This window comes from Eubalaena glacialis, chromosome 14, assembly GCF_028564815.1.
Source record: "Eubalaena glacialis isolate mEubGla1 chromosome 14, mEubGla1.1.hap2.+ XY, whole genome shotgun sequence".
Classification (NCBI taxonomy): Eukaryota; Metazoa; Chordata; class Mammalia; order Artiodactyla; family Balaenidae; genus Eubalaena; species Eubalaena glacialis.
In genome coordinates, this window is record NC_083729.1 from 20,160,005 (window position 1) to 20,179,232 (window position 19,228).

At 41.9% G+C, this 19,228-nt stretch overlaps 1 protein-coding gene across 13 annotated transcripts in view; it reads right to left on the bottom strand.

Moving 5' to 3' along the window:
• Positions 1–19,228, bottom strand: part of DTNB (dystrobrevin beta) — a 249,854-nt gene that overhangs the window by 64,308 nt on the left and 166,318 nt on the right. For 12 of the 13 annotated variants that reach the window (XM_061211411.1, XM_061211410.1, XM_061211409.1 and 9 more), the window contains exon 10: positions 10,272–10,349. In XM_061211411.1, the coding sequence (XP_061067394.1) occupies positions 10,272–10,349 (78 nt within the window). Of the gene's footprint in view, positions 1–7,524; positions 7,696–10,271; positions 10,350–19,228 lie in introns of those variants that run through there. The other variant, XM_061211421.1, reaches the window with a different exon arrangement.

The following is a 19,228-nucleotide window of genomic DNA, read 5'->3' on the forward strand; positions in this document are numbered from 1 at the left end:
AGTGTGCAGCCCTGGTAGCGGAATTATTTACTAAGTAGGAGGCAGCAGAGCATAGCAACTGAGAGCACGGGCTTTGGAGTCAGGCAGTCTTGGGTTTAATCCAAACTCTGATACTTATTAGCTGTGTGAGCTTGAACATTAACCTCTCTATGTCTTAGTCCTCTCAGCTGTAAAATAATAATAATATAAAATCTGCCTCATGAAATTTACTTTAGAGAGTGTTGGGAGGATTAAATAAGATAACATAGTAGTCATTATCAACAAAGTACCTGTGACCCATCAGATACTTTTATAGGTCTTCTTTTGTTTGTTCTCAGAACAATCTTCCATAAAAGGTATTGCTGTAATCCTCACAACTTTATATTCCAGCCCTGACCTCTCCCTGGAGCTCTAGAATCATGTATTTGATGCCTGTTCAACATCTCCCCTTGCGTGCCTAACAGGCATCTCAAACCCAACATGTTCAAAATAGAACTCTTGATTCTCCTCACCCTACTTCCTCACCTGCCACTACCCCAGACTGGCCAGTTTAAATAAAAAGCATCCCCATTTACCCAGTCATCAAGCCAAAAGCTGAGTTGTTGTCTTAATTTCTCTCTTTTCCTCATGCTCCGCGTCTAATCTCTTAACAAGTCCTGCTGGCTCTACTTTCAAAATAGATCCCCAGGGACTTCCCTGGTGGCGCAGTGGTTGAGAATCCGCCTGCCAATGCAGGGGACACAGGTTCAAGCTCTGGTCCAGGAAGATCTCACATGCTGCAGAGCAACTAAGCCCGTGCACCACAACTACTGAGTCTGTGCTCTAGAGCCTGAGTGCCACAAGCACTGAAGCCCGTGTGCCTAGAGCCTATGCTCCGCAACAAGAGAAGCCACCGCAATGAGAAGCCCACGTACTGCAATGAATAGTAGCCCCTGCTCGCCGCAACTAGAGAAAGCCTGCCCGCAGCAACGAAGACCCAAAGCAGCCAAAAATAAATAAACAAACAAATAAATAAACAAAACAGATCCCCAAACCAGCCACTCTCACCACCTCCACTGCTGCCATAATTTCTCATCTGGAATTTCTCACCCAGTGCCACTTGGTCTACTCCAAGAGCCTCTTGACTGGTCTCTCTTCTTCCACTCTTGTCCTCTACAGTTGAGCCTCCACACTGTGGAGATTTTTTAGCAACAAATCAATTCGGAGGGGTGATGAAGATGTTCTAAAATCGGTTGTGGTAATGGCTGCACAACTCTGTGAATACACTAAAAACCACTAAATGGTACACGTTAAATGGATGAGCTGTATAATATATGACTAATACCTCAATAATCTGCGTAAAAAATAAATCAACGATTCTGAAACTGCTATACACGCTACTAGAACTGACTGAGTAAGTAAACAGATGGTGACTGATGGGAGTCAGGCTTCTCAGTGTTAAAGAGGGAAGTTACAGCTAACCGAGAGGGGACAGCTGGAGTGAGCCAGGTGCTACTGCATTAGAACCTGATAGTCCAGTATAACTCATGTCCTTTATTCCTCAGCCCTCAATGAAACAAGCAGGCAATATTATAAGATGCTACGTGCTTGAAATAACTGAAGAAGAAAATCCCTTTCCTAGCAGAAGAAGTGCTAATAAGAGGCAAGCAGCAGCAAGATTTGGAGAAAAGGAACAGGTTTCTGGAGAAAGCCTGGTGAGTCCTTGCCCTCAGGGAGCTAAGAGTCTAGAAAGGCATGCAACAAATAGGTAATTACAACAGTGTGATATGTACAAGATGTTACAGATCACAGAAGACGAACACTTAATCTAGTTTTAGGATTCAGGGAAGGCTTCCTGGAGGGGTTGAAGCTAAGTTAAGAAGGCGGAATTAGATGACAAGGAGAGGGGAATAACAGGAAAAAGGATGGGAAGCACCAAGGCGGAAGCAGCATATGCAGAAACCTGCTTGGGGAACTGTGAGTGATTAAGTAATTCTGAGTGTAGATGCCAAGTAGAAAGAGTGGAATTGGCACGGCTGGAGAGGCTAGCAAGGGTCAGCTCAGAAATGAAGAATGTGGGCTTTATACTGCAGAACTGCACTGCCACTAGCCACATGTGGCCGTTTAAATTCAAATTAATTCAAATTAAATAACACTAAAAATTCACTGTGTTGCCCCAGTCACATTTCAAGTGTTCAATACCCACATATGGCTAATGGCTACCATACCAGTTAGCACAAAACATATCCATGCTCTTGGACAGCACTGCAGAAAGGAAGAGCCACTGGAGATTTTTATCCAGGAGAGTAACACACTCAGATCTGCATTTCAGAAAAATCCCTTTGGTTGCAAAGACAAGACTGGATTGGTGGGGAGTACACTGGAGGTTTCCTAATAAGATCCAGGAAAAGGTAAGACCTTTTACTACAGCACTGATTGTTTTAAATGTCTGCTTATTCAAAGAAGTTGAAATATTTTAATAGTTTGATGTTAAAAGGAATTAAAAAACCCTGTAGGTCTAAGCCAGATCAGCACAGAAATTTGAGCATTGCTATAGGAATTTCCATCATGTGCGCAAGCTCATGGAGCATCCCATCATTAGAAAGCAGCGCACTGCACCAAGTCAGCTGAGAGAGAGAGAGAGAGAGAGAGAGAGAGAGGGAGAGAGAGAGAGAGAGGCTGTGTGTGTGTGTGTGTGTGTGTGTAAGTTCTACTGGTCATTTGTTGGATCTCAGGACTGGTCTGCCCTTTGCTAGCGTGAATCCAAGGTAGCTGGAAGTAAGTATCTGGATGACAAGAACTCATGCTATGGTCTGGTTCCTTGGTGTCCCACAGGCACCTCTAACTCAACATAACTCTGCTATCTTCCTCCCAAAATCTTCCTCCTGTGTTTTAACCAAAGGTACCTAACTCAAGCCAGAAAGAGCACCCCAGCATCCAAAATCTACAGAGCCTGTCTTCACTCCCAGGATCCCTCAGGCATCTCAATCCAAGCATGACAACACTCAACTCACCATCTTTCTCTGCAAGCCTGTTCTTTCTTCCCCTCTGCTTTGCTGACAGTCCATAATAGATGTGATTCTTGCTCACATTTAGGACCTCAAGCCTCAGTCCAACGAGAGGAGGAAACTATTCAAATCAAGGTTGTGAAGTATGGAATTGGAAATAAGCTTTTAGTCCGTACTGACCTGAGTTAGAACTGCTGAAGGGTTTACCTTAAATGCTTGAATGGAAATGGAATTTAATCCCAACCCAGAAGCAGTTGAAAATTGGCAGGCTGCCCAGGCCATCAGACAAACTTTGGAAATCTGCCAACACTGAGACCCTGCAGTTCCATAAGATTATGTGTTAATTTTCAATTACTCTGCTTTTCTGTCTTTCAAAAAAAAAAAAGAAGATTGGAGAAAAAAATAATTCCTGAGTTGCCTTGGAGAGGTTCTCACGAAGAATTCACACAAGGTAGTTGTTTCATGGCCACGCTGAAAACCTCATTAGTTCTTGCTTTTCAACCAAACTCTATTTTTCTCATTTCACAGAAAGAAAGACAATCAGTGGCCCGAGTCCACATATGAATAGTTTCTGCCTTGACCAATTTCATTTTGCCTCTTTTCTCAGTTTCCCCACACCGCTGTTGTTTTCAGTCTGAAAAAGCAGCATGCCGTGGCTTTTGTCATTCCACTGTTTTCTGTAGATAACAAGATAAACTTTTTACCTTGGCACCCAGGCAAAAAGCCATTTTAACAACCCACCTCTTAACCTGGTCATGTTTCTACAGCTCAGAAATAGTATTTATATCGTAGCATCTTCTGGTCTTTAAAAACTGCTTTTCCTTCTTGTGAAGTATGTATTAAAGTAAAAAAGTTCTGATAAAATCTTGCCTTTACTTAAGATTCCTCACAACTGGTGGCTTACTCAGGGTCTGTGGCTCTCATATTTACCTGTTACCACCCAAAGATGGTGTTATGTCCCAACACAATCACCTCATAAACTGAACAGAATAGAAAGAATTATTTAACCCTTGAGAAAAATAAAAATGAGGTGGTAGAGGAAAAAAGGTCTCCTGAAACAAATCTATGCAAATGGAAGTGTGATGTAATATACTTACACATGCAATTTTTTGTCAGAAACCACCTGAAAAAGCAGCTTATACCTACATGTCTCCTCAGCATCTCTACCTTCTCCAGGGGCAGCAGACCCCCCCCCCCGCTTTTTTGTGAACTGACCCCCACCCATTCAACCATGGTATTCTAGGTAGGACCACTAAACAGAAAACCCCAGGGTGGGTAACACGATCCAAGACGGATCAAACGGAACTTTCACTGAAAGTTTTCAAATTGGATCCACACAGGGTAATGAGGTTACAAAATGTGAACACATGGGTCTCTTGGCTTTGTTCCCTGCTGCGTGAAAAGGTAGTTACCTTAGGGAAGAAGGAGCAGATGTGTAGTAGAGAGGAGCAAGGAGCATGGGCAGGGGGTGGGTTGGGGGGAAACACCTACATGAGTTAGAGTTCCCCTTGCTCTGTCATCTGGGAGGCCCAGCCGCATACCCCCTGCTTTGCCCACAGTCTGGTTACAAAAACAAAAAATCTTCTCATTTTCCCTAAGCCAATTCACACTGAGCTTCTGTTACTTAACAGCCAAGAGTTCTGACCAAAATAGAAACTATTACTAGGAGTGGGGTGTAACACTGATTGGAACTAGCTAAGTCAAGTTGAGGTGTCGATGGTAGCAAAACTCTCCATCCCAGGGAGGGAATACATCAATCTTTGCTATACGGCTACAGAGCAAAGCCACTGGTTAAACTGTAATCTCTGGGATCCTGGGACTTAGATCTTGTGTCCCTTCTGGCTGGAGTCCCAGGCACTTTGAGAGGAATAACAGGATGCAGTAGTGATTTCTTGAAGTCTTTAATATGCTATTGCAAGGGAAAGAGATACGTTGTCTGGAAGCCAGTTGCCTCAGCCCAAGGTGAGGTAATTAAGACAACTAGGGTTTTTATGGGGGTTGTATTATTCTAGAAACCACAAACATAAATCTCAACTCTGGCAGGGTGGGGCAGGGGTAGAGGCCCAGTTATGTAGGCAATCTGAGACTGTAAGTGCTTCTTAAACAGACTATCAGCTGTCGTTCTGTACCCCTCCCTCAGAGCCTTCTAATTCCCGGGTGGGCTTTCCTCCGGGTTTCTCTGTTGGCTTAGGTTTTAATTCTCTCCAGTCTGGAAAATCAGTTACCACTCATCCATCTGCTTTGCTGCTTCCAAAATGTTGCCATTGTCTCCTTGTCCATTTTTCTCTGTTGTTGGTTTCTACTAAAGAAAATGTCTTGACTGTCATTTTCATGGTGTTTCAGGAGGAAACAGGCAAATGTGGCTTAATATGCCATGTTTTCTGTTACTTTCCTTTCCTCCCTTCTCTAAAATGCAATTATCCTATTTTCAGATCTCTACTTTTGTAGAGCTGTGAGTTGTAGAGATGTGTGAGTTCTTAAAACTTATAATTTGGTCCATGGTAGAACGGGTTAACGAATCACAAAAGATGTACCTAGACCTGATCCTGACGAATGGACATGACCTAGATATCGGGGACCCAGTGCTGTCTGCAGGAGGTGGATAAGACTCCTGGGAAAGGCAAGTGTGCATTTGCAGTCGTACTGCTGCATTGTCTGAGGAGGAAAGCTCTGGAAGTGGAAATGTGCATGGGAAGGGGTATGTGTGTGTGCATGTACACACTTGTGGACACATCTGTGTGCTTGGTAGCAAAACAGTGCTCTGCCAACAAATTCTGTTATTTTTCTTTCCCAGGATCTCTCCTGTTTTGGACGGTAGAACCTTCTTTTGGGGAGATGCTCCTCCCTCTATTCTGATGATACAGGTCTAATGAGTGTGGCTTATCACACATACACAAGGATGGGCAGTAATGCCATCCAGGACAATAAGAATCCTTTCTTGGAGTTTTCTAATCCTAGGGAGGAAAAGCACAACCTCTTGAGTGACAAGGCTGTAGATGTGAGTGAAGCCATTGGCATCTTGAGAGGTGGCTGTTCTGTAGGAGAAGGGGATGAAGACAGCACCCTGAGAGAAGCCGAGAGATGGAGAAGCCACAGGTGGACATCCTGGTGGCAGTTCAGTTGCTTTGTGATCTATGGACACTTCTGCCCTTCCCTTCTGCTTTTGCCTTTGTGTTGTGGGTTTGTGCCTTTTATTTTCTTCTTTTTTTAATTGCGGTAAGAACACATACGATCTACTCTCTTAACAAATTTTTAAGTGTATGTTAGAGTATTTTTAAGTATAAGCACAAGGTTGTACACTAGATCTTTGGAACTTTTTCATTGTGCTTAACTGGGTTTGTACTTCTAAAAGTTAGATTTTAATACCTGAAGTTAAAAGAGTTAAAACTACTATACCAATCAAATGCACAAAGCCAAAAGTTTCATACTGGAGGTTTTTGTTGCTGCCAACCTTATATGAAATGCCCACAGAATTGTAAACATTTATATGTGTATAAATAATTAAAGCCAAAGCTTTAGAAGACATTAAAAATATTAGCATCATTTTTCATATTGGTCTGAATATAAGGTATGACTTAAAATAGTACAATAGTACAGAGCATAATAACATAATCACACTCTGAACCCTGGGGAAGAAGAGGGACAGAAGCAAGCCTTGGAGGAAGTCAGATAGTGGAGGGACATTTTAAGTCTCTGTTTTAAAGTTTTGAAAGTTTGTTTGTTTTTATGTGTACTGTTCTGATTCTTTAACAGAAAGCAAATTTCCAGAAACTACTTAGTCTAAGACAAAGATGGAATTTCTTTTCAACTGTAGAAATGTCAATAAAAATATTACAGAGGGCAAATCCCTAGACTGGAACCTTTCCGGAACATAATTTACAGTTTCTCACATGATTGCCAGCATCTTTGCCATTTATAAGGTTTTCTTCTGTACAAAGTAACCATTACATTTGAGATCATCTTTTATTTGGACTAATCAAGTATTGTTTTTCACCACTGGGGTTATCACTATTTTTTTTAAAATATTTATTTATTTATTTAATTGCACCAGGCCTTAGTTGTGGCAGGTGGGCTCCTTAGTTGCAGCTTGCTGGCTCCTTAGCTGCAGCACGTGGGCTCCTTAGTTGCAGCAGGTGGGCTTCCTTAGTTGCGGGTCCAGGGTTCCTTAGTTGCGGCTTGCCGGCTCCTTAGCTGCAGCACATGGGCTCCTTAGTTGCAGCAGGTGGGCTCCCTTAGTTGAGGCTCCAGGGCTCCTTAGCTGCGGCTTGCCAGCTCTTAGTTGTGGCAGGTGGGCTCCTTAGTTGCGGCTCACTGGTCCCTTAGTTGTGGCACACGGGCTCCTTAGTTATAGCATGCGAACTCTTAGTTGTGGCATGCATGTGGGATCTAGTTCCCTGACCAGGGATTGAACCTGGGCCCCCTGCATTGGGAGCATGGAGTCTTATCCACTGTGCCACCAGGGAAGTCCCGGCTTATCACCAGTTTTAAATGCACAGCTTATCGAAAAGTTAGAAACTGGAGCTCTTAACTTTTTCCTGCATTTTTATTACTGTGCATGTTCTTGTCTGATCCAGTGATTTATGTCTTATGCTGAGTTCTAAAGAAAACCTCTTATTTCTGGAGAGTAGCTTTGTGCCCCTTGAGAATTCTCTGCCCCAGCAGAGGAAGGATCTATGACTGGGATGACGTGCTGGGTTCCTGGCTTTCATCAGACTCTGGAGACAAAGGTCTGACGACATTCAGAGGAGAAAATAAAAACGGATGAGTCCTCGAGGAAATAAATAGGATACTACCTGAAATTTATACCATTTAGAAACTGGGGCCATGAAGAGCCAAATCTATGAATTACGCAATTCATGTCCATATGTTCTATCATAATCTCATCCTGAAAATAAATGAAATCTCCTAAAATTCTAAGGACAATATTGTTAGGACAGGGGCATCACGTTCCCATGTAGCCTCTCCTCCAGCAACTACTCTTCTTGGTAAGTTACAGAGCTCCGCCTTGGTTTCGGTCTCCTAAGGGCTTTGGCTACGCTTGGTCCGCTGGTCAGCCCGTGCAGAGTCTGTGACAACCACCTCTAGCATTGACTGAGCCTACCTAGAAAGAGATGCTAGCTGAAATGCTGACTTTAAAATAAAATCTTAACCCAGGCTATACGACATTATCTGAAACAACTTTCAGAAATGGTAGATATTTTGTGACTGACAATTACAGCTGGCCACTGACTACTGAGCTGGGGCTTCATACAGCAACATCAAGCCTAAAGGTTAGTAGTCCTTCTAGAGAGGAGCTGTGATGACTACTGCTCCCAAGTCCCTTCTTTCAGTCTTCTCAAGCAGTAAAACATCATCCAGAAATATGCACTCCCTCCAACAGCCTCCAGGAGCTACATTCAGCTGTGGTCACTGAATGCATGGTGCCCTTGATCACCATGCACTTAGGGCCCTCAGGGACTCAGGTGACTCAAAGTGACAAAAGTCGTAAATGAAGAGAACTCAGGTGAAGTGAAACCCTAATAGATGGCATTGCTAAAACTAACATAAAACCTACAAGCTGACTTCTTTCAATCATCTACCTTGTCTTCCTAGTTTTGAAACAGAAACATTCCTGAGCTGATATTTAGATTCTAGGTCTGGGTCTGAATGCTATGGGTGTTTAACATAAAAAGTTAAGGCCAGCAAGGGTGGTTGTAAAATCTAGGCAGGCGGGAGAGGTTTAAATGCTTTGTACTCTTTCATAAGCCTCTGTTCTTCCTTGAGAGGGCATTATCCATAAATTATTCTCTCTTCCCCACCTGTTCTCTCATTACAGTTTACTTCCTAAATAATGACAATAGTATGTTACACTCTCACATAAACCCCACAACATAGATACTATTATTCTCCTAATTCTACAGATAAATCAACAAAGATAAGAATCTTGTTCAAGGTCAGGTGACAGCCAGAATTCAAATGCAGTCTGGCTCAGAAGTCTGTGCTCAGTACAGACCGTGCTCATACCACTCAATTCTGCCCAAAAGAAGCGGCTCGGCTACTGTCCTGCTAGTAGTGTCCCAACAAGGCTGCGGACAAGTACTCTCACCTGGTCAGGGTCTTGAGCCTCCACATGGATAACACTGTATTATCAAGTCACTCTCATTTGTTAAGTCCCTAAATCCTCTATTCCAGGGTGGAGGATTCCTATAGTTTACTCCTTCGCTTCTAAGGCTATTTCCCAAATCTACTTGATGATAAGAATCACCTGGAATACTTGTTAAAAGTGTAGCTTCCCACGATCTCAGGATCCACTGGGTCTGATGTGATCTCAGAAATGTGTATGTTTAGCAAGTGACCCAGGTGATTCTTCTCATCACTCAAGTTCGGGAAATATTGCCCTAGGAGTTTTACCCAATGGAACAAACATAGTTGATCTTAAGTATTATATATTATATATATTAAGTCAAAGTATTATTAAGTAAATGACATTTCTACAGCTAAATTGATCCAAAGCAATCGGTACATATGGTTTTCTTCAGGTTTGCAGTACAAAGTGCTTTTCTTCAGGAAGGACTTGGGGAGTGGGTTGGAATGTCTTCATTCTTTTTTGTTTTGTTTTTTTGTTTTTTTTGAGTGATGACTGTTAGAAAGAATTCTTTAATGGTTGTGCCCTTGAGGGACTTTCTGCATTGCTCTGGTGACGGAACAGCTTAAATCAGACAGAAAGTAAACCATTTCATACAGATCTTTTAAGTCCTGCCTAAGAGAATTCTGGAGAAGAGTAAACTAAATAAAGAGGAGAAAGGAGTAGACTGTTCTAGTTCCTTGAAGGACCCTAAGGAAACTCCCTGTATAACTGAGAGAGGGACTCAGGCTTTTCAGCTTAAATGTTTATGAATTCTATGTAGAATGGTTTAGAATATAAGGAATTCGCTCAATTTACAGAGTCAAATCAGGAAGCAGAAATGATCTTTGATGCTTCAAGAACTCTAATGCAAAACTGTTGAAATTCGTGCTCATCAAAATATTGTTTGATGTTAAAAAAAAAGACCTCAAACATGCCTAATCTGCTTTGACACTATGTTCACTGCTTGTCACAAATGGAGAGCTTCCACCTCAGGCACCATTCCAAAGCAGCCTCCTTCAGTTGCTATATTTATAAGTTAGTAGGGAAAAAAAGGAAGATAAAAAGTCGAAAACAATATAAAAAGACAGTCAAAGGAGGGGAGGAAAGCCAGTCCTTTCTGCCCTGTGGAATGCTCTGCTTCCCAGGCCAGAGGCCAGTACCCAAATGTGAGCAGCAACTGCCGCACAAGCATCACGTACCTCTTGGTGGGAGTGGGCGCCCCGGAGGACATGTGGCTCACCATGGTGTCATTCACATTCGTCAGAGGGCGAGGAGGACTGAAAAGAAAAGACACTGACATTATATTAATAATTACCAGTGAGACTAGGGGAAACAAAAGAAAAAGTGATAAGGGCAAAGGACCAACTATCATTCCTGATAAGCACAGTGGGACCCATACGGAGTGGGGGTAGAAATTGATACTTTCAGCCTAAGTAAACTCAACAAGAAGGTCCTCTCGCACAAAGCCAAAGGACCCCAGAGCCATGTGCTACCCGGACAGGAGCAACGAACTGTACCCACACGGCTACAGGGATATAACTCCAGTGGCTCTTGTTTTACAGTTTCAGCACGCAAGAATCTGCATTCTGCATTTCAGGTGTTTACAGGATCGCTAGGTGTGTGGCATCTGTAGTGTGTTACAAAGGTCACAACAGCAACATGCATGTTTTTCCTGAGATTTGGTTAGAGCTCACTGTCTTCCCTCAGATTTAGTTTGTATACTTTTTACCGAAACAATTAAATTGTTAAATACTAAGTTCTTTTATTAATCCTTTACTAGAATCTTAACAATGAGTTCATACCTGTACTCTGATTAGGTTTTCTTTCATAAACTAATCCAAATTTAAATTTGAAGTAAGCATTTTTGATAACTTGTCTTTAGCGGCTGGTTTTCTGGACTCAAGGTCTCTTTCTTCCTCTTGTGAGAGTCTTGAATGAACTCCAAAATTATCAAAAAGAATCTGTGATTCTGCCTTTCAGCCTTTCTTCAGCCCCTCTCCTTCCCCACCAGGTTCAGTTACAAAGGGCTTCTGTCTTGCACTTGGAACCACATGACTATTGCTAAATATTCCTCCTGGGAAATCTCTCACTTCCTCTCCTAAACTGAAAGAAGTACTTTTCAGAGAAATTTGTCCATCAAAATCAGAAAAGTTAAACAGAAAAGTCCTTCTCTCATATTTAAGTGTTTGGGAACTACCTCCTGGTTCCTCCTTATCTCTAAGAGCTGAGATAACTATGAAATTGTTTTTTAGAGGTTATACTCAGCAAGTCCTGGTGAACATTAAGGGACCAGAACCCTTATTGTTTTTGCAGGTTTCATAGTCCATTCAAACACAGGCTCAAGGGAAATTTTTCAGGTAGATCCAATGTACTTAGAGAAAAGTTTAAGAGGGATGGATGGATGGATCGACCTCTACATCTATCTATCTCTACCTTCCTTTTTAAAAAAAACCAACTTCACTTCTGTGTAGGGAAATATATTTTTTTTTAAATTATTTATTTATTTATTTTATTTTTTTGGCTGTGTTGGGTCTTCGTTTCTGTGCCAGGGCTTTCTCTAGTTGCGGCAAGCGGGGGCCACTCTTCATCGCGGTGCGCGAGCCTCTCACTGTCGCTCCTCTCTTGTTGCGGAGCACAGACTCCAGACGCGCAGGCTCAGTAATTGTGGCTCACGGGCCCAGTTGCTCCGTGGCATGTGGGATCTTCCCGGACCAGGGCTCGAACCCGTGTCCCCTGCATTGGCAGGCAGATTCTCAACCACTGCGCCACCACAGAAGCCCAGGGAAATATTTTTAATGATTTCTCATTTAATGGAGAGGATCAAAGATGGGAAGTAATTTGCAGGGAATCGATTTAGGTCTCTTGATTTTTAAGCCACAGCAGTATGCTTATTGTCACACATTCCTCCCTTTGTGTGGCAAAGTAAGACATTCAGAATTGAAATATGCTTTTCTAGGCTAGAATTCAATTCCATGTTATTTATCTCACTACCTACTTTCCAGGCAGCTATCCAATTTTGCCTCCAAACTTTCAAGCCTAAAGGTAGTGCTGTGCTTAGATATAATCAATTAATCAACTGTTTTAGGTTGATTAATAACATAAGTGAACACAGAAATTAGCTTCATTTTAGCCCTAAATTTATATTTTTGCCTCTGATTCTTTTAAATCCATTGTCCAAAGGGAACAAGGAGACAATTCCTATGAAAGAAACAAATCCAGCATCATAACTTTTCATACAGAAGGCACCAGAAACACTCTGGTCCTGCAAACACAATGGCCTTTGCTTCTTTAATATACTATTATTAGCAACCCATTTCCAAAACAAGATAAGGACATGTTCATGTTGATTTCAGAACTTATGTAGTTACCCAGTATATTTCAATATTGAAGATACTACTGCATTCAATTTCCTTTCTGACATTCTCCGAGGAAAAATGACAATTGGAAAAAAAAGTTTTTTAATTCCCTAAGCGTGGATCCATGTGATAAAATCTCATGATTTGTAGCATTTTGTTTGGTCTGATGCCACAGAAGTCTTTAATAATTATCTCTATCTCTTGGTAGACATCATGATCAATTATTATCTTACAGCACACATATCAAAGCCTCTTCTCTAATACTCAAAACCAGACAGTAATGATTACATTGTAAGTTGTAAACTAATCATAACTGCGCCCAAATTTCATACCATTCCTAAACTCCTAATGTTTTGTTAGGGAAATAGGTATGTGTTTATAGTCCAAGATGAAAGAGGCATCTGAAAACTTAAAGGAGGTCTTTCCTGTAGAATCTACCAGTAGGCCCACAATTCACTGTGAAAGCCAACAGCTTAGATGTGGTCTTAGGAGATGTAATACACCAAAAATGACTTCTGGCTTAAAAAAAAAAAAAAAATGCTTCTAGGTGTGAAGTAGACATTAATGGTACCAGTTACAGAAACTTACAAAGCAGTAGAATTGACACAACTCACCACATCAGTTTTGTTGATCTTTAACATTCAAAACCTGCTGAATACCTTGAACATGTCACCAGATGTTCTATATCTTCCTTTGGTGAAGATCCCAGCAAGGTATTTTTAGACACTAATGAGTCCCATGATACCCAAGTGACCACCAACCATCACTTGGTACAGAGATTTGAGAGGTTCCTTTTGTTAATAAGACAGGCCAATTTTTTGGACGAGGAGATAGAAACAGATAAATGATCTAGATAGAAGGTAATTTGCTAGTTAGCAAAGGTGGGTATAAAAAGAAGACTTAGAATTTGTTAATTCTTTTTTTTTTTATTTTTTTTTAGAATTTGTTAATTTTTTTTTCTTTCCTTTTTTTTCGGCCATGCCACGAGGCTTGTGGGATCTTAGCTCCCTGACCAGGGATTGAACCTGGGCCACTGGCAGTGAAAAGTGCCGAGTCCTAACCACTGGACTGCCAGGGAATTTCCAAGAGAATTTGTTAATTCTTAATCAAAAGGAAAGAGGCATGCCTCCTGGGTGCCTACTCATACAAGATAAGTAGGACTATCTTTATCTTAATAACCTAACTATATGTATGTAAACAAATCATCACAATTCAAAGTAATGACAGCAGCAACACAAGTATACACAAAGTGTTGTGGAGTCACAGAGGAAGAGCTGTTACTCCTGCCTGGACGAACAAGGGGTATAGTCAGGTGTAAGTCACATTGAGGAGAGAGCTTTCCAGATATAGAAAAAAGTTAAGGGTAACTTAGAAGAAATGGTACAGAAAAAGGCACAAAAATCCAAAAGTACATGGCATATTTGGGTATAACTTATTTGGCTAGACTCAAAGGCCTTGGGAGGGGAGTAGTTGAAAATGCATCTGGAAAGGGAGATGAGGGCCCAGATGTGAATGACACCTGTTCTATCACAAGCGAAGAAGTCTGGACTTTATACTGTAGGCAGTTGGGGAAGCATTAGAACTTTTTAAGCCAAAGGATGATGTGACTATAGCAGGCTTTTGAAATGATAACTCCAGAAGCTTGTAAAATATTGGTTTTAATCCAGGTGTGCATTGGAATCATCTGGGAAGTTTTTTATATAATGAGATACCCAAGCTCTACCCTCAATTTAGTGAATCTGAATCTCTAGGGGCAAGAGGATTCTTTCTAATGTACACCCCCATTTAAAAATCATTTATGTGGAAGAGGTTTGGAAGGAGGAGGGAATGGAAGCTGGGACTTCAGTGAAGAGGTTATGGCAATTGTCCAGATCAGTGATTATGAGGGTGGACAGTGGTAGTTAAGGTGGGGAAGAGACAAAAGGGAAAATACTGTGGAGGTAATATGGATAAGATGTGGTGACAAATTAAGTACACACGGTGAGTGAATAAAGAATAACTGAGATTTTTACCTCGACTACTGGGTAGATAGTGATAACATATCCAAACTAGGGAACACAAGAGTAGGAAACAGGATTTGGTGTTGGACTGGTGGGGGTAGAGAGAATGAGCAGGAAGGTAAGGGTGAACCGATTTCAGGTGTGAAGTCGCTGAATCTGAAGTGGCATTGGTAAGCACAGGTAAATGATATCTTACCTGTATCTTCCAAGCAGTTGGAAATAAGAGAACGGAACCCAGGTGAGATGTCAAGTTTGAAAATATTTGAGTGTCATCATTTAAATTGTAGCTGTTCATTTGAATACTCTGATCATCATAAAGGTGCATTTTAATTTACTTTTTTTAGGTGGAGCAGGATAAGTTTGGGAAAATATCCAGTAATAGGGTGGCTTAGATAATAGGTATAGAGCTTCTGGTTACTAGTTAGACAAAACTCCTATTAGAAGGGTGGAGCCAAGATGGCAGTGTGGGAAGACACCGAGTTAGAGTCTCCCCACAACTAGGGCACCTGCCGGCTGCTGGTGGAAAACCCTGATGCCCAAGGAGACCGGAGGAACCCCCAAGTGAACCGGTAGGACTTCGGGGAACAGAACAGGGAGGAGAAGTAGAGGACAAACAGGATCAGCGTCCCTGAGGCCAGGTAGATTAGGAGAGGCAGGTGGGAGGGGCGCTCCGGGAGGAGCGGAGGGCAATCACCCGGCCCACTGGCCCTGGGGGGGCCTGCTGAGCTCCCAGGCCAGTCCCCTGCCCTCCAAGGCCCACCCCCCATCCCCCGCCGGCCACATTGGTCCTGGGGACATAGGAGGGAGGCTGGGGAGATCAGAAGAGGCAGGCAGGAGGGGCCCTCCGAGAGGAGTGGGAGAGGAGCAGAGGGCAACTGCTCTGCCCACTTGGGCCCAGGGAGCCTGCTAAGCTGCCAGGCTGGTCCCCTGCCCTCCAAAGCCCCCTCCAGGCCCCATGAGTCCTGAGGGCATAGGAGGGAGGCTGGGGAGATCAGGAGAGGCAGGAGGGAGGGGTCCTCTGGGAGGAGGGGGAGAGAAGTGGAGGGCGTTTGCCCCACCCACTAGGCCCCGGGAGCCTGCTGAGCTCCCAGGACAGTCCTCTGCCCTCCAAGGTTCCCCCCCCAACCCCCGCCTTCTGGGGGCATAGGAAGAAGGCCAAGGGGAGAACAGGAGAAGCAGGTGGAAGGGGCCCTCTGGGACAGGAAGAGCAGGAGAGGAGAGGAGGGCATTTGCCCGGCCCACTCAAGCCCAGGAAGCCTGCTGGGCTCCCAGGTGAGGTCCCCTGCCCTCTGAGACGAGGGGTTGGGGGCACACCTGGGCCCCTTCTGTTCCTTGAGCCTAAGCCCCACCCCCATAGCCCTTAGGGCCTTTTCCAGCCCTGTGGGTTCTAAGCACAGGCCCCGCCTACCACCCAAACCTGGCCCTTGCTTAGGCCCCGCCCTCCACAGCCAAGGCCTTTTCCCCGTTTTTTGTTTTCTCTTTTCCCTCCTCCTCTCTTTTACTATTATGGTACTGTTGTACCTTCCGATTGTTGATTCATCTATATTTTTATTTTTATATTCTTTCTAACATATCTGTTAGTTTCCTAGTCTAATTTTATTTTTTACTTTGTTATTGTTCTCTCTTTTTCCTTTTTTTGCCACCCCATATGGCTTGCGGGATCTTGGTTCATGAGCCAGGGGTTGGGCCAAAGCTCCTGCGGTGGGAGCTCCGTGTCGGAACCACTGGACTAACAGAGAACCTCAGACCCCAGGTAATATTCACCGGAGTGAGGTCTCATGGATGTCCTCATTTCAGCACCAAGACCCAGCTCTACCCAACAGCCTACAAACTCCAGTGTTGGAAGCCTCAGGCCAAACAACCAGTAAGACAGGAACACAATCCCACTCATTAAAAAAAAAAAAAAAAAAAAAAGAGACGGCAAAAAAATATGTCACATATGAAGGAGCAGGGTAAAAACCTACAAGTCCAAATAAATGAAGAGGAAATAGGCAATCTACCTGAAAAAGAATTCAGAGTAATGATAGTAAAGATGATCCAGAATCTTGGAAATACAATGGAGGCACGGATTGAGAAAATACAAGGAATGTTTAACAAAGATCTAGAAGAACTAAAGAACAAGCAGAGATGAACACCAAAATAACTGAAATGAAAAATACACTAGAAGGAATCAATAACAGAAAAACTGAGGCAGAAGAACGAGTAAGTGAGCTGGAAGACAAAATGGTGGAAATAACTGCCGAGGGGCAGAATAAAGAGAAAAGAATGAAAAGAATTGAAGACAATCTTAGAGACCTATGGGACAACACTAAATGCACCAACATTCGAATTACAGGGGTCCCAGAAGAAGAAGAGAAAAAGAAAGGGTCTGAGAAAACATTTGAAGAGATTATAGTGGAAAACTTTCCTAACATGGGAAAGGAAATAGTCACCCAAGTCCGGGAAGCACAGAGAGTCCCATACAGGATAAACCCTAAGAAAAACACACCAAGACACATATTAATCAAACTAACAAAAATTAAATTCAAAGAAAAAATATTAAAATCATCAAGGGAAAACCAAAAAATAACATACAAAGGAATCCCCATAAGGTTATCAGCTGATTTCTCAGCAGAAACTCTGCAGGCCAGAAGGGAGTGGCAGGATATACTTAAAGTGATGAAAGAGAAAAGCCTACAACCAAGATTTCTCTACCCAGCAAGGATCTCATTCAGATTCAACAGAGAAATCAAAAGCTTTTCAGACAAGCAAAAGCTAAGAGAATTCAGCACCACCAAACCAGCATTACAACAAATGCTAAAGAAACTTCTCTAGGTGGGAAACACAAGAGAAGAAAAGACCCACAAAAACAAACCCAAAACAATTAAGAAAATGGTAATAGGAACATACATATCGATAATAACCTTGAATGTAAATGGATTAAAAGCCCCAACCAAAGACATAGACTGGCTGAATGGATACAAAAACAAGACCCATATATACACTGTCTACAAGAGACCCACTTCAGACCTTGTGACATATACAGACTGAAGGTGAAGGGATGGAAAAAGATATTCCATGCAAATGGAAATCAAAAGACAGCTGGAGTAGCAATACTCATATCCGATAAAATAGACTTTAAAATAAAGACTATCACAAGAGACAAAGAAGGATACTACATAATGATCAAAGGATCAATCCAAGAAGAAGATATAACAATTATAAATGTTTATGCACCCAACATAGGAGCACCTCAATACATAAGGCAAATGCTAACAACCGTGAAAGGAGAAATTGACAGTAACACAATAATAGTAGGGGACTTTAACATGCCACTTACACCAATGGACAGATCATCCAAACAGAAAATAAATAAGGAAACACAAGCTTTAAATGACACAATAGACCAGATAGACTTAATTGATATTTATAGAACATTCCACCCAAAAGTGGTAGAATACACCTTCTTCTCAAGTGCACATGGAACATTTTCCAAGAAGGATCACATCTTGGGTCACAAACCAAGCCTCGGAAAATTTAAGAGAACTGAAATCGTATCAAGCATCTTTTCTGACCACAACGCTATGAGACTGGAAATCAATTACAGGAAAAAAAAAATGTAAAAAACACAAATACACGGAGGCTAAACAGTGTGCTACTAAATAAACAAGAGATCACTGAAGAAATCAAAGAAGAAATTTAAAAAATACATAGAAACAAATGACAACGGAAACACGACAACCCAAAACCTATGGGATGCAGAAAAGCAGTTCTAAGAGGGAAGTTCACAGCAAGTCAATCTCACCTCAAGAAACTAGAAAAATCTCAAATAAACAATCTACCCCTACATTGAAAACAACTGGAGAAAGAAGAACAAAGAAAACCCAAAGTCAGTAGAAGGAAAGAAATCATAAAAATCAGAGCAGAAATAAATGAAATAGAGATGAAGAAAACAATAGCAAAGATCAGTAAAACTAAAAGCTGGTTCTTTGAGAAGATAAACAAAACAAAATTGATAAACCCTTAGACCCATCAAGAAAAAAAGGGAGAGGATGCAAATCAATAAAATTAGAAATGAAAAAGGAGGAATCACAACTGACACTGCAGAAGTACAAAGGATTATAAGAGACTACTAAAAACAACTATATGCCAATAAAATGGACAACCGTGAAGAAATGGACAAATTCTTGGAAAGGTACAATTTTCCAAGACTGAACTAGGAAGAATTAAAAAACATAAACAGACCTAACACAAGTAATGAAATTGAAACAGTAATTAAAAATCTTCCAACAAACAAAAGTCCAGGACCAGAAGGATTCACAGGCGAACTCTATCAAACATTTAGAGAAGAGCTAACACTGACCCTTCTCAAACTCTTCCAAAAAACTGCAGAGGGAGAAACACTCCCAAATTCATTCTACGAAGCCACCATCACCCTGATACCAAAACCAGAAAAAGATATCACAAAAAAAGAAAATTATAGACCAATATCACTGATGAACATAGATGCAAAAATCCTGAACAAAATACTAGCAAACAGAATCCAACAACACATTAAAAGGATCATACACCATGATCAAGTGGGATTTATCTCAGGGATGCAAGGATTCTTCAATATACGCAAATCAATTAATGTGATACACCACATTAACAAACTGAGGAATAAAAACCATATGATCCTCTCAATAGATGCAGAAAAAGCTTTTGACAAAATTCAACACCCATTTATGATAAAAACTCTCCAGAAAATGGGCATAGAGGGAACCCACCTCAACATAATAAAGGCCATATATGACAAACCCACAGCGAGCATCATACTCA